The sequence below is a fragment of the Triticum dicoccoides genome, chromosome 5B, assembly GCF_002162155.2.
Source record: "Triticum dicoccoides isolate Atlit2015 ecotype Zavitan chromosome 5B, WEW_v2.0, whole genome shotgun sequence".
Classification (NCBI taxonomy): Eukaryota; Viridiplantae; Streptophyta; class Magnoliopsida; order Poales; family Poaceae; genus Triticum; species Triticum dicoccoides.
This window is the reverse complement of record NC_041389.1, coordinates 556,329,316-556,344,560: the sequence shown is the minus strand read 5'-3', so window position 1 is coordinate 556,344,560 and position 15,245 is coordinate 556,329,316. Positions and strand designations below refer to the sequence as shown.

Below are 15,245 nucleotides of genomic sequence, written 5' to 3'. Positions count from 1 at the left end.
CTCCACCTTCACGTATGGACATAAGAGTGGAGGGGCTGCTGTCGGGGAGATGGAGAATGCGGGCTGCAAGGTGGAGTACACCAGTAGCGTCGACATATCTCCACCTTCACGTATGGACACAAGGACGACCTCGCCTCGTGGTCGTGCTTAGCCTTCCTGCCGGGCACCCACTTTCACATGCCCATTTCGGCGGCCGACTGGGAGCGATGAGGGTCTCGGAATCTCGAAGTAATTTTTATCCTATTGGAGATACTTTGTTTTTTTGATAAAGGGTGGATTTTATTGGCTCAAAGAGGAGCATCAAGAGGATACAAACCCAAAAAACACACACCCGGACTCTATATAGCTAGGATGCACACAACCAACACCAACACACGCATAAAAAAACACGCCAGATAGTAAAGTCATATAAGACCAAAGCTATGTGTAGGCGAGTAAAAGAAAAACCCGAAGCGACCAGATCCACGATCGGCAAACTATATCAACGACCATATCCGCACCAACCATCTCATGACATCACACAGACGACGAGGTTCTTCAACAGTAACGCCTTCGAGAAGGGAGCGACACTCAAGTGTTGCCGTCACCGGATCCAACCACCAAGACCTGAATCTAGGTTTTCACCCTGAAGAATCAGTGCAAACATATCCGAGCAATGCCTTCAACAAGGTAACGACATAAAAAACATCGTCATTGCCAGGTATAACCAGCTCAGGTCAACCTAGGCTTTCACCCCGGATCTCGCGACCGGGTGCTCACAGCACCACCTTCGAAGTCACTCAAGTGTTGTCGCCACCACTTTTCCGTAATCCCAGCAGCTACATATGATGCGACCGCCGCCACTGCACAACCATTCCTCTACGTCAAGCCGACGTCTATAGTTTGCATCTCACCACCGAAGTCAACCATTGGATAGAGAGAAGAACCCTCCCGAAGATCCGTCGGTGACCACCGTCGTCGTGGAGCCGCAAGAGGTCACTGCAACACAGTCTGCAGTCACCCCACTCGACCGATCGAATCTGGATCACCACCACCAAGCCGTCTAGATCTGAATTGAGCAACCACGCCGGGTCGGTCATGAACAGACCACGATCCAGAGTCGCCGGAGCCCGCGACCTCGATGCCTCCACGCCCTGCAGCAAGCCGGAGCCAAGCCGCAAGAAGAGACAAGCCGGCATCGCACGAAGGCGCCCATCCAGCAGAGGGCAGTCTTGCCGTCGCGGGAGAGCAGTGCCGCCCGACCATCAAGTCGCCGCAGCAGGACGCCCATGCAGCAAGTGGAGCTGCATCGTTGCCCCGTGCAGCCATGAACCGAGGAGCTTTCCCCATGCAGCCGCCGCCACACGCAGATCCAGAGCGCCGAGGAGCCGCCCGCCGCCAGAGAGAAATCCCACCGCCGCCGGCACCGCGTAGGCCTTGCCTGGCGGCACGCGCCGGCGGCGTCGGGGGAGGAGAGAGGTGGTGGGGAGCCGAGGCCTGCTAGGGTTGGGGCACCCCAGTGCCGCTCGGGAGCGGCACAGGAGCGAGATCCGTTTTTCTTGGACCGGGAGGGAGGTGGTTGGAGATACTTTGTATTTCGGTGAAATTTTATAATAGATCTTATTCTTTCCGCAAAAGGGGAAAAATCCAGCATTTCCATGTACTGGTACCAGCTATATATGCCCTGATCATTATCGAGTACAACCCTGATCTTTGGTACCATTTGGATCAATGATTCATCTCCGCACTATTTGTAAGTAGGCAGATTTCTCCCCTAGCTTCTTTGTTTTTCAAGAGATGGTTCCATTTCTTGGTGAATCACGCAGCAGAGATTCCAGCTGCGGCCTTCATGCATGCTAGCATCTTTCAAAGAGAAACTCTCGAGCTGGAAGCTCAAGCTGGTTCTTCCATAGTTACTCTGTGATACTTGTGTGGTTTGTGTACAGAAAGCACCAAGTGTACCAAGATCAACATGACACAGTAATTTGCATTCTGGGGGTAGGGTGCCTGGGTGACATGAGAATATGTATGTTAGTGCCAAATTTATTTTGAAACAACTATGTTAGTAGGCATTTTCAGCCATGTAGAGAAATACTAGTAGATGAAGAGCAAATGAAAAACTACGCAGAAACAAAGCGTTGCACTGAAAGGTGAATTTCAGTTACAGCTGCAGTTGTGGTAAAGGAAATCAACATCTCAGGTAAAATGGACATTTTCAGTCACACTGAAATGGTTGATCTGCAACGCAACAGACTTGTGAACGTGTGGCATCATTAACCGGGTAGAGCCAACGGATAGAATATGTGTTATCATATTCATATTACTCCCTCCGTTCCATATTAGTTGTCGGCTCTCGCTGATTTAGTACAACTTTGTATTAAATCTAAATCAACGACAACTAATATGGAACAACTTTGTACTAAAACAACGATGACTAATATGAAACAGGGGGAGGGAGTACTATTCAGTATTCACTTGGCATAGAAGGCAAAATATGTTGCAGAGCAACAGACTTTGTCAACATTGAACTATGCAGCAGCATTCAGTCCCGGGGTCACACATTGCTGAAGTTGCTGTTTCCAGGGAGCACAGATTGGCAAGAAAAATTTATCAGCTGCCAGGAAGTATGTACTAAAATGTCCAGAGATTATCACGAATCACATAATATATACTCCCTCCGTAAATTAATATAAGAGCATTTAGATCACTACTTTAGTTATCTAAACGCTCTTATATTTGTTTACAGAGGGAGTAGATTCTAAGGATTACACTCCATCAATTTACAGAGGTAATCAGTAATACGTCAGCCAACTTCCGACAAAGACGTCAACAGTCCAGCGACTTTGCTGCATAGCAGGACAAACAAGCAAACATAACAGTCCTTAACCGGCGACAGCAGGATACACGAATCACACACAACTACCCTTAACCAGTACTATGTATCTCACCAGCCTACAGCCCTACAGGGTCTATCACTACAAGATAATCAACTCTAGACTGAAGTTGATTATACAAGACGGCTAATCAAGTACAATGGTTCTGACACTACTTCGCACTAGTGGTACTAGTGGAAGTAACTGTGAACTCAAGATCTTGCGTCTTTCTTCTGGATTTGGGTACTGCGAATCAGCCCACCTGAGCACAAAGTCATAGACGGCTTCTTCAGGTAAAACCCCGAGGTCATTCCTTGATAAGATGGCTACGATCCCTGCAAGAGGGATCCTCATCAGTTCGTCTTGTAACCTGAAATGCAACAAAACCAAATGGGGATCACTTAGTTGACATAATTATTTTGTTACAAGAATGCCGACATGCTTACTAACAAAGGAAAAGAAAGGGGTATCTCAATCCAATGGGGTTACTCACTTTGTTGACAAGAAATCCTTGTATCTTTCAGCAAAGAATTTCTTGGCTGCCTCTGCCAGGGCAGGTGCCATTGAAATGGAATATGGTAGATCTAGGCACAGCACTGCAGATTCTGGGGTCATAGGCAAGCTTGTGAGCAACTGACCGCAAAGCTTAATGCAAGAAACGACCTCAAATTTGTCAGCGGCCATCAAGATATCAACCAGATGAGTGGGCTCAGTTGTTGGAGTCAACTTTCCACTATACATAAAGTACAAAAGCTCCATGAAGGCATTTTCCTCTGTCAGTAAGAAATGAGAGCAAGAAGGAATTAGGATAAATGGAACAGTTTAATAAATCTCAAAAAGTAACATTAAATAAAGGAACACAAAGGAAAGGGGCTAGCTATTTTTATGCCTGCATGATCATTTAAGTCGGACCATAGACTTTCAGTAATCAACTCGAAGAACTATAATACACAAAGAATCAAGAATCCATTTTGTACATGTGGTCTGTAGGTCAATGAGAATGACCAATTCGTAATAAACCTAAAAATAAGTGTACGCTCCCCCCAACACACACAAATCACCACAACACACACAAATTAAAATACAGAATCGACAATATAATCACAATAGCAAACTAGAATCATCAGTTATAAGATGAAGAATCTAAGAGTACATTGTACGCTCTTACCTGAATCAGCGATTCGAAGTGTTGCCTGTCCCTTGTCAGACTCTTTCATGCCGTTTGAGAAAAGCTAAGAAGCATTGAGCTTATCAGAAAGCTAAGTAAAGTGGCTATAGAAAAAATGCATTTCAGAATGTCATCAAAATTACCTTGAAAAAGAAAGGACTTTTTGCAGCAAGAATCGCCGAATTGATATGCATGGTAGTGACTCGTAAAATTGGTGCAGCCATCACTATAGAAGAAGAATCGACACATTCTCCTTCATCGCCTGCAAAATACCAATGTCAGATAAATAAAGAGAAAGTGCACAAAATTAGGGGAGTGGAAGCTTTGTAACGAAATTACTAGACAAGATTTTTGCTGTTCAAATATTTGGAACAACATGTCCTCCATGTCACACATTCATTTAATCAACCTTTAGAAAAAGCGACAAAATGTTGAACATATAAAAAACTGGGCACCTATTGAGCTGCATAAAGCATCATAAGCACACTCGTATATTGGCGAGTGAAGTATTCACAAATGTTACCACGGGGATCCAATTAAAATTTTGTTCAGCTTGCACTCAAGTGACAAGCTCAATAGGTGTGCGGTTTCAGTACTACTAGCTGTGAGGAGGAGGAGGTTAGCCTTGATGGCCAGGTGGTACCTCGGAAGGACACCTTGCCGTATTTGGGGTCAATGTTGCAGGAGGATGGGGGTATTGATGAAGATGTGAACCATCGAATCAAAGCCGGATGGATGAAGTGGCGCCAAGCTTCTGGCATTCTCTGTGACAAGAGAGTGCCACAAAAGCTAAAAGGCAAGTTCTACAGGACGGCGGTTCGACCCGCAATGTTGTATGGCGCGGAGTGTTGGCCGACTAAAAGGCGACATGTTCAACAGTTAGGTGTGGCGGAGATGCGTATGTTGAGATGGATGTGTGGCCACACGAGAAAGGATCGAGTCCGGAATGATGATATACGAGATAGAGTTGGGGTAGCACCAATTGAGGAGAAGCTTGTCCAACATCGTTTGAGATGGTTTGGGCATATTCAGCGCAGGCCTCCAGAAGCTCCAGTGCATAGCGGACGGCTAAAGCGTGCGGAGAATGTCAAGAGAGGGCGGGGTCGACCGATTTTGACATGGGAGGAGTCCGTTAAGAGAGACCTGAAGGATTGGAGTATCGACAAAGAGCTAGCTATGGACAGGCGTGCGTGGAAGCTTGCTATCCATGTGCCAGAGCCATGAGTTGGTTGCGAGAAATTATGGGTTTCACCTCTAGCCTACCCCAACTTGTTTGGGACTAAAGGCTTTGTTGTTGTTGTTGTTGTTTGTTGCACTCAAGTGACAAAAACCAGATCAAGTCTTGCATTATTATCTTCTTTTATCTGATTATATTAATTAGTATTCCATACCACCCAACCAACTAGAAGCAGTAGCACGGTATCTCGCTAGGACTGGGTCATAAATAGTATGTTGCTCGTTTATAAAAAAAGAACAGTCAACTAAGTACTAAATATTTGATCAATGGATTGCGCTAGTAGCCTAGTACTGTACCAACATTACCGGTGTGTATGACAGTCTACAAGTGTTCGTACTAACTAAAAGTAAGTGATTAACTGATTATGAGCAGACTAATATCGACTGTAAATGTATCAATGCAAAAACAACAGAAATTGAGATGAAATGTGGAACAGAGAACAGAGAACAGGGAGCTCCTACTCTACACCTCCTAACTGAATATATTTCTTATTCGCAAAAAACAAATAAAGACATTTCTTCATATCCATGTATACATTCAGAAATAACACTTTTGATGAATCTGTCCTTCTACTTGTGTTGGACCTTTGGATGCTACTCCCTCCGTTCCTAAATACTCCCTCCATCCGGAAATATTTGTCCTAGATACAACCATTTCGAGGACAAGTGTTTCCGGACGGAGGGAGTATAAGCCCTTTTAGATATTCCAATATGGACTACATACGGAGCAAAATGAGTGAATCTACACTCTAAAATACGTCTATATACATCCGTATGTAGTCCCTAATGAAATCTCTAAAAAGACTTATATTTAGAAACCGAGAGAGTACATTCAGAGATATAACAACTGCAGATTCAATGTAGCAATCAAGCAAATCACGTTTTTCTTGAGAAAGATGTGAAATAATTGATCAGCTTATTCCTTCGATCTGAGCCTCAAGAATTGTGCTGCCTGGAGGGAGTAAATCTTTTTAGTAATGGTATATATGATACAGTCCGCTGAACACTACTACTACACCCAAATATGTGCCCACCGATGTGCTGCATCCAAATTAGTCGCCTGGATTACATCGTAGAGCACACGCGTACAGCTCGAAATCCAAACCTTTTTTTTTATTTAAGAAAAACATCTCCTCTGTTTTGCTCCCCCTTTACCTACCCACAAATCCCTAACGAACAAACAGAGCTGAAAATCAGACGAATCCAGATCCGAGTTGCGTACAGGTTTAATTTGCGCGCAAAGAAGGGGGGAAATGCGATCGGTCTGTCGGGGGTGCTGTGCTCACTTTTGTCGTCCTCGCGGCGGCGCTTGCGGCTGGCGGCGTCGTCGCTGCCGACGACCTCGACCCGCAGCTTCTTGTCGGAGAAGGCCTCCTTGTCAAAGGCGAACTCGAAGCTCTCGCCCACCACCGCCTCCTCCGCCCCCGCCCCCGCCATGCCGCTCACCTCTGGAACGACGGCCGTAATCCGAGCGAGCTAGATGGGCTGGAGGCGTAGGAAGAAGGGGAAAGGGACTGCTGTTTCTGGGCTGAGACTGATAAGAGAGACGAGGGGAGGGGAGGGGAGGTCACACGCCGTATACCTAGAGTCCCATAGACATTAACTCAATCAAAAAAAATCAAATCTTTTGGAATCCTTTTGCAAGTCAGTGACTCACTTAAATCAACTACTAAATCATTCTATCTATATGTCAGACGAGCATTCAATTTAAATCTTTTGCATTAACTCAATCAAATCAGATTACTTCCCAGTACTACATTAGAATATGGTGGGCGTAAGGTATACGTCGAACAAGGTTGTCACTGAACCACTAGAATAAGTATGCTTTTGTGATAATGCATGGACAATTAGCTAGTCTTTCGCTAAAATGTCAGCCTTCTTACCGGTCGACAATACACAACACTCTTGGCTAGCTAGTGAAGGAGGCGGCGAAAAATGGTTTTGGCCCTCAAATCGTTCTGATGTGGGCACTCATGGGCAATCAGGGTTTCCATTCCGTTGTCAACTCTTCCCTCGCCGTTGTCGGCGAGTGTGGCAGTGATATTTTGTGTGCTTCATTGCTCGGGCGAAGGACTTTTGGTGCATTGAGGCGTCGCCAAGGACGACCGCGGGTGTTGGTTGTGTGTCCTCGGTCGTGGGGACGGCGAGACGACGATAGGTGTGGAATGTAGCTTGACCTATTATGTTGGTCCTCGATGCCTGATCTTAATGTAACTACCCTTCCACAACATCTGGCCCACATCCCTGCTGGATCTTGCCACGGAAGACCTTTGGTTAACGGATTTGCTCCTGACCAAGACAGATGGTACAAAATCGTGACTAGGATGAACCCCCAGTCGACCACGTGTTTGAATCCTTTTTCGTGTCCCCTTCCCCAAAAACATTAAAGAGTGGTCTCACCTTTTTGTCATCATGTGAACTTGCAGATGGAGTTTGTCATCAATGAAGTAAGGGTTGTCATCAGCGATGAGCTCCGACCAAGGAACCCTGCATCCAACAGGTTGCTTCCTCCAATCTTATAATCTACTGTCCCCCTTACTGCCCCCTTGTCTTCCAGCATGTTTACTGAAAGGCCGAAAATCTGGAGCTGCTCCGTCGCCATACAGCGTGCCGAGAGGTAGAAACGACGCCCTGCACAATGGAACGGCGGCGAACGCATCAATTTAAGCTTTTGTTGTGGTTAAAATGGCAATTGTCAGCCTACTAGTACTGGAAACAATGGCATTCAAGTGAAGGAACTAGACATCCACTTAACTGAGTAAACTTTCCAACATTTCATTGCCACTGAAGTTTTCTTCACCTGCAAAGCACATTGACCTATATATGCAGCAACATTTCGTCCTGGAGGCACATGTTGACAAAGTTCAAATTATCAGAGTGCAGACAAATTAACATAAAGTAGATTATAAGGATGATAACATGACATAGACCATAAGAATTATAGTCCATCGAATCAAACTATCAAAGATGATATTAGCATTATATTAATCAACCAACTTACAACAAACCGAACATTAAGTGGTCAGCACCTTGAGTGCATAACAGAACACACATGCACACGTAACTGTGAAAGTTTCCAACATCAACTTCTAGATATTTACATGTGACATTAATTTCTGTCACCGAAAGAGAGCAGAGAAAATGCTAGCAAATAACTAGAGCACCTAATGCACACATGGGACTTGAGCAAGGCACATCAAGCTAGCAGCTAATGCACACATTACTATGGCAGTGGTGTTATCTTCACGTGAATTTGCAGATGGAGTTTATCGTCGATGAAGTAAGGGTTGTCGTCAGCCATTAACTCCGACCAAGGAACGCAACAACCATCTTGTCCCATACTATCGGTGGAGGTGGTGCACCTATACTTGGTGACAAACTTCAGTGATGGTCTTGTCTTTGCCCCAATCTCGTAATCTACTGTCCCCCTTATTGCCCCCTTGTCTTCTAACATCTTTATGGCGAGGCTAAAAAATTGGGACTGATCTGTCGTCACACAACATGCCGAGAGGAAGAAGTCACGCCCCGCGCATTGGAACGACGGAGAACGCATTAATCCTGATGGGACCAGCCTGGAACACTTCTCACGCTTTATTGTGAGGTTAATTATACAAGATGGATGATCAATTTGAATGTCATTGGTCATCCCGAGCACCCATGGCACCAGTGGAAGTAAACGTGTACTCAAAATCTTGTCCCTTACTTCCGAATTTGGGTACCGTGAACGTGCCCACCTGAGCGCAAAGTCATAAACTGATTCTTCAGATGCAGCTCCAAGGCGATTCCTCGATAAGATGGCCTGAATCCCAGCAAGAGGGACCCTCATTAGTTCATCTTGGAAGCTGACATAAAAAAACCATGTGTTGCCTTTAGATAATGATTTGTGACAAAAATGTACACATGCTTTATTACTTAATAAAAGGAAAAGAAGGGGTATATCATTCCAATGGAGATCACTTACTTTGTTGACAGGAGCTCCTTGTACCTTTCTGCAAGGAATTGCTTGGCTGCCTCTTTGAGGGCTGCTGCCATTGAAATGGAACTTGGCATATTCAGGCACCTCACTGCCGATTCTGGGGTCATAGGCAGGTCTAGCAGCCGCTGACTGCAAAGCTTCATGCAAGAAATGACCTCAAATTTGTCAGCAACCATCAGCATATCAAGTATAAGAGTGGGCTCAGTTGTTGGTGTCAACTTTCCACTATACATAAAGATTAAAATCTCCATGAAGGCCTTTTCCTCTGTTCCATGTAAGAAATGAACACATGTAAGCATCAGGACTAATGAAACAACTCAATAAATCTCAACCCGTAACAGTTAAATAAAGAAGTACAAAAAAGGGCATAGCTATTCTTAATACCATGATTATATAATTATGCCCAAAAAATGCAAAATATCCCTTTCCTAGGGTATATATGGGGGAGATCAGAGTAACAAATTCCTCATGAAAAATTAGTGTGGCAGGAAACTCCAGTCCACCTGTCTACAATAAGTAATCGTCTTGTAAATTATACAAGAAGTATTCATCTTTTAAATTTAAAAAATAGAAATCAACAATATAATAACCAAAACAAACTAGAATAATTCGGTTATAAGATGACAATTGTTTAGAGTACACTGAACACTGTTACCTGAATCTCCAATTGTAAGTGTTGCTTGCCTCTGATCAGACTCTTTCATGCCATTTGAGAAAAGCTAAGAAGCAAAAAGCTTATCAGAAAGCTAAGTCCACTGATTATATAACAAATGCATTGAAGTTCATCTGAATTACCTTGAAGAAAAAAGGACTTTTTGCAGCAAGAATCGCCGAACTAACATGTATGGTGTTGACTCGTAAAACAGGTGTGCCCGTGACAGTACTAGAATAGTCAATACCTTCTTCATCATTGCCTGCAAAATACCATGGTCAGATAAATATAGAGAAACATGCAAAATTAGGGGCATAGAACGGTAGAAGGACGTAAGAACTTGACAAGGCTTTGCTGTTAAAAATATATGGAGTACCATGTTCTCTATAGGTGCGGATTCATTCAATGAAACTTTAGGAAATACAGCAAAATGTTGAACATCACGAAAACTTGATGCTTGCAATAAGCATGCTCGTCAGTGGGTATGATAATCATAAATGTTGATGTGGAATAATTGATCACCTTGCCCATTTGTTCTAAGGCTGAATCACAGATACAAGCGCCCTTAAACAGTACGTACTCCCTCTGTAAAAAAATATAAGAGTGTTTAGATCACCATCCTACATAACTATCACGTGCATATTATTCCAAATCTTTCTACCAGTGGCAATTCTCAATTTGTATGGTATGAGATCAGATGTAGTTTGAACACCACTGCTGCATCCACATATGTGACTAACATATCTGCTGCATTCTTGGACGTATGGAGACATATACAACATTGTTAATCGCTTCTTATGAACAAATTTGATACCAGCTAACTGAGGAGCAAATTTAAATGTCAGGACTACATTTGAAATATAAACAAAAAATAGAACCCCTAGTAGGAAACAATGTGATCAATTTGTCAGAGGTACTGTACTCACTTTTGTCCTCCTCGCGGCGACGGCGCTTGCGGCTGTCGGCCCTGGGAGCGCCGTCGCTGCCGACGACCTCTATCCGCAGCACCCTGTCCGAGAAGGCCTCGTTGTCGAAGGCGAACTCGAAGCTCTCGCCCACTACCGACTCCTCCACCTCTGCCCCGGTTGATGCGTCGTCGCTGGCCTTGCCGCGATGTTTCCATACAACTCGCCTCCACTTACCCTGCGCCATGCCGCCCACCTCTGGAAGCGCCGGTTGCCGTATGTGAACCTAGCTAACGCGGTGGAGGAAGAAGGCGGGGGTACAGAGCAACTCCAATCCAGATATAATGGACCGACCTTGACAAGACTTAGATTAGAATACGGATCCGGCTTCTGCTACCTTTACCTGCCATCACGATTCACGCGTGGTTGATCCCGACACAGACACGTATATAACAACACAATTACGAGATGTGGACGACAGGGACGAACGCCGCCGGCGGTGGCGACCGTGGCACCAGTCTTCATCAGCGCGCTGGTGCGACCTCCCGGACGACCTCCTCGGCAATATCCACCTCAGGCTCGCGTCCCCGCGCGCGCGACCGCGTGCGCCTCGCCGCCGTCTGCAGGCCGTGGCGCGCGGCCGCGGCGCTGCTCCCGGCGCCCCGCTGCTGCTCCTCTCGCCGTGCCGGACGAAGCACCCCCTGCGGTTCGTACTCGTCCAGCAGCAGGATGAAGCACCTGTGTGGGCCCGACGACGCTTGGGTCCTGCGCGTCCCGAGCAAGCCGGAGAACAAGTGCTTGGTCGGCTCGCACGACGGCAGCTGGGTTGTGGCGCGCGATGACCAGATTATTAAGATCATCTTCTCCGATGCCCCTGCCTCTTCTAGAGGCCATCACAACCGGTGATTTGTCCAACGTTGCACTATGCAAAGTTGGTTGCGGTGACCGTAACAGCTTTCTACGCTAAGCTTACAGACATTGCCTTCTGCAACAATGACTTGTATGGCCTCTCACCGGGTACATTGCCGTCAAAAGCTACGACAGTCCCACCTGGCCTGGCTATTCTGCTTGGTACACCAGTTACATCATCGAGCTACATGGCAAGCCACTGCTCGCGGTGAGGACCCGGTGGTTGCCCAACCCCGAACCTTTCTTCAAGGTTTTCAAGCTCATCAATGCTGACGCGCCAGTGAGGGTTACCAAAAAATGTGGGCAAAGGTGACGAGCTTCGGTGAATATGCCTTGTTCTTTGGCCCAACAAGGTCTAAGGCGGTGCACGTGCCATTAGGCGCCGACCGACGGGGGCTCGAGAGAAACCACATCTACTAAGTTTGAGAATAGGTTTAGGGTTTTCTGTGGGGCAATGCCTCTCCACGTCCTTCTATATAGGAGTATATAAGATCAGCATACACAAGTTACATACGTACATAATACGTGTACATGACACGCTAGACCTATTTTAACATACCCCCTCAATCTGAACTTCTACTCTGTACAAGGTTTAGATTGGTACTAAAACGGTCTAGCATCTGTCGAGTGGCTGGTTTGGTAAACACGTCAGCCAGCTGATCATTAGAAGAAATGAACCTGACATCAAGAGCTCCAGAAGCAACACGCTCACGCACAAAGTGGAAATCAATCTCAATGTGCTTGGTGCGTGCATGAAAAACTGGGTTGGCAGTCAGATATGTGGCTCCTAAATTATCACACCATAGAACAGGAACACGCTGCTGGGAAACACCAAGCTCCTTGAGTAGTGATTCTACCCAAATGACCTCAGCAGCTCCATTTGCCAAAGCCTTGTACTCAGCCTCCGTACTAGATCTCGACACCGTCGGTTGCTTCTTAGAGCTCCATGAGATGAGATTTGGGCCAACAAAGATGGCAAAGCCTCCAGTGGATCGTCGATCATCAGGACACCCGGCCCAGTCTGCGTCAGTGAAAATACTAGTGCTGTTGGAGACAGCCTTCCGAAACTTCAGTCCAGTTTGCAATGTTCCATTTACATAGCGCAGGATGCGCTTAACAGCTTCCCAATGAACATCAGTCGGCTGTGAGAGAAACTGGCATACCTTGTTCACTGCAAATGAAATGTCTGGGCGAGTGAGAGTCAAATACCGCAATCCACCAACGACACTGCGATACCGGAAAGAATCATCGGCACCAAGAGGCTGTCCAGACACCCGTGCAAGCTGGTCGGAGGTAGACAACGGTGTGGAAGTGGACTTACAATTCTCCATGTTCACACGGTGTAAAATATCCATGGCATACTTCCGTTGTGTCAAGGTCATACCCCCTGAATTGTACGACGCTTCCAAGCCAAGAAAGTACTCCAACGGCGCAAGGTCCTTAATAGGAAAGGTGCCCGCAAGTGAATGAACAAGACCATCAACTGCACGTGGAGAAGAGCCAGCAATAACAATATCATCCACGTAGACAAGCATGTATATCTGAACATCCTGATGGCGGAAGAAAAACAAAGAGGCATCGGCGCGAGAGGGAACAAACCCCAACTGGAGAAGACGAGAACTGAGCCGAGCATACCATGCGCGAGGGGACTGTTTGAGTCCATAGAGAGCCCGCTGCACCTTGCACACATGAGAGGGATACCGAGCGTCCTCAAAACCTGGTGGCTGTTGCATGTAGACATCCTCAGACAAGTAACCATGAAGAAAAGCATTGCTGACATCAATCTGACGGAGAATCCATCCGCGAGACACAGCTAGAGCAAGAACCAGGCGAACGGTGGCTGGCTTGACAACCGGACTGAACGTATCACCATAGTCAATGCCAAGCTGTTGGGTGAAACCACGCGCGACCAGACGAGCTTTATGCTTGTCAATGGAGCCATCCGGACGATGCTTGGCTTGAAGATCCACTTGCTCCCAACGACATTAACACCACGCGGACGAGGCACAAGAACCCAAGTCCTATTGCGACGCAGAGCGTCCAGCTCATCCATCATTGCGGTGCGCCAAGCATGCTCACGGAGGGCATCGCGATGAGAGACAGGCATAGCGTGAAAAGCACGGCGGCGAGGGTCGTAGCGGACAGTTCCATCAGTGGGAACAAGCGCACGACGAGTATGATCGCGAGTGCGCGTGACCATGGTGTGGCCCGGAGCAGCTGGAGGCGTCGCGGTTGAGGGGACAGGGCTACCCTCAACAGAAGGCGACGCGAGCTGATCGGACGGCGAGGAGGGAGCAACAGCCTCCTGCATTGAGAACGATGTGGCAGCAGGCGATGTAGTGGCCGACACTGGCGCTGATGATGGGCCAGGGGAGGCCAGCGCGGTCGCTGGGCTGGGGGACGTGCATGTGCCATGCACGTCGATCGCCAGGGAGGTCGGCGCGTCCGCAGCGGGCTGACCAGCCGAGCGGCCCGCAGAGGGTGGGGGCGTCGCGGAAGATGGGTCGAGCGACGAGGCAGCCGACGAGCTGGGCGACGTGCATGCGCCATGCACGTCGATCGCCGAGGAGGGAGGAGCGGCGTCCTGGTATGCCTGCACAGAAGCAATATGGCCCAGAACAGGCGGATCAGTAGACAGGTAGGATAAGTCATATTTACGCATATGGTCACCCGTAACCGGCTCATTGGAAGGAAACGAGAGAACATCAGCCAAGGAGGAGATATCGACGGTGACCCAGGTGTGGCATATGGAAACACAGACTCATCAAACACAACATCACGGGAGATGTAGATACGACCCGTGGAGCGGTCGAGACATTTGTACCCCTTATGCAGCTGGCTATAACCTAAGAACACACACATAGTGGACCGGAAAGCAAGTTTGTGAGCGTTATATTTGCGCAAGCTAGGCCAGCAGGCGCACCCAAAGGTGCGGAGAAAGGTGTAATTGGGTTTGACTTTAAGAAGGCGGTACAGGGGTGTATCTTGTTGGAGAACAGGTGTAGGCATGCGATTAATCAAGTAACATGCAGCAAGGAAAGCTTCATCCCAATACCGTAAAGGGAAAGACAAATGAGCCAATAAGGCCAGACCTGTTTCCACAAGATGACGGTGTTTGCGTTCAGCAATCCCGTTTTGCTGAGAGGTGTGTGGGCAGGACACACGATGAGAGATCCCAGTGCGTTGGAAATAGCGATGTAATTTGTGGTACTCACCACCCCAGTTTGACTGAACGGATATGATTTTAGTGCGGAGAAGACGCTCAACATGAGCCTGAAAAGCATAAAATACTTGCTCAACGTCAGACTTGTGCTTAAGAAGATATATCCAAGTGAAACGGGAATAATCATCGACAAAGCTCACATAATACTTATAGCCTCCTGAAGAGGCAAGAGCAGGCCCCCAAACATCAGAATGAATTAACTCAAGAGGCATAGTAGAAACATGAGTGGATAAAGTATATGGTAATTGTCGACTCTTAGCACGCTGACAAGCATCACACACTGAAAAATGACGTTCAGAAGAACACACTAAATCATTGCTCTTA

At 46.8% G+C, this 15,245-nt stretch overlaps 2 protein-coding genes across 2 annotated transcripts; both read right to left on the bottom strand.

Moving 5' to 3' along the window:
- Positions 1 to 2,758: 2,758 nt before the first annotated feature.
- On the bottom strand, positions 2,759 to 6,814 carry LOC119311576 (BTB/POZ domain-containing protein At2g46260-like). Its single transcript, XM_037587227.1, has 5 exons — positions 6,543 to 6,814; positions 4,164 to 4,282; positions 4,021 to 4,084; positions 3,346 to 3,625; positions 2,759 to 3,222 (listed from the first exon to the last, which is right to left on the bottom strand). Exons 1-5 carry the CDS (start codon positions 6,691 to 6,693, stop codon positions 3,000 to 3,002), a joined length of 837 nt encoding a protein of 278 aa, XP_037443124.1. The 5' UTR covers positions 6,694 to 6,814; the 3' UTR covers positions 2,759 to 2,999.
- A 1,665-nt stretch (positions 6,815 to 8,479) lies between these two features.
- Positions 8,480 to 11,036, bottom strand: LOC119310065 (BTB/POZ domain-containing protein POB1-like). The gene is made up of 5 exons (XM_037585917.1): positions 10,811 to 11,036; positions 10,028 to 10,146; positions 9,888 to 9,951; positions 9,218 to 9,497; positions 8,480 to 9,098 (listed from the first exon to the last, which is right to left on the bottom strand). The coding sequence occupies exons 1-5, from the start codon at positions 11,034 to 11,036 to the stop codon at positions 8,480 to 8,482; spliced, it is 1,308 nt and encodes a 435-aa protein (XP_037441814.1).
- Between the last annotated feature and the right edge of the window lie 4,209 nt (positions 11,037 to 15,245).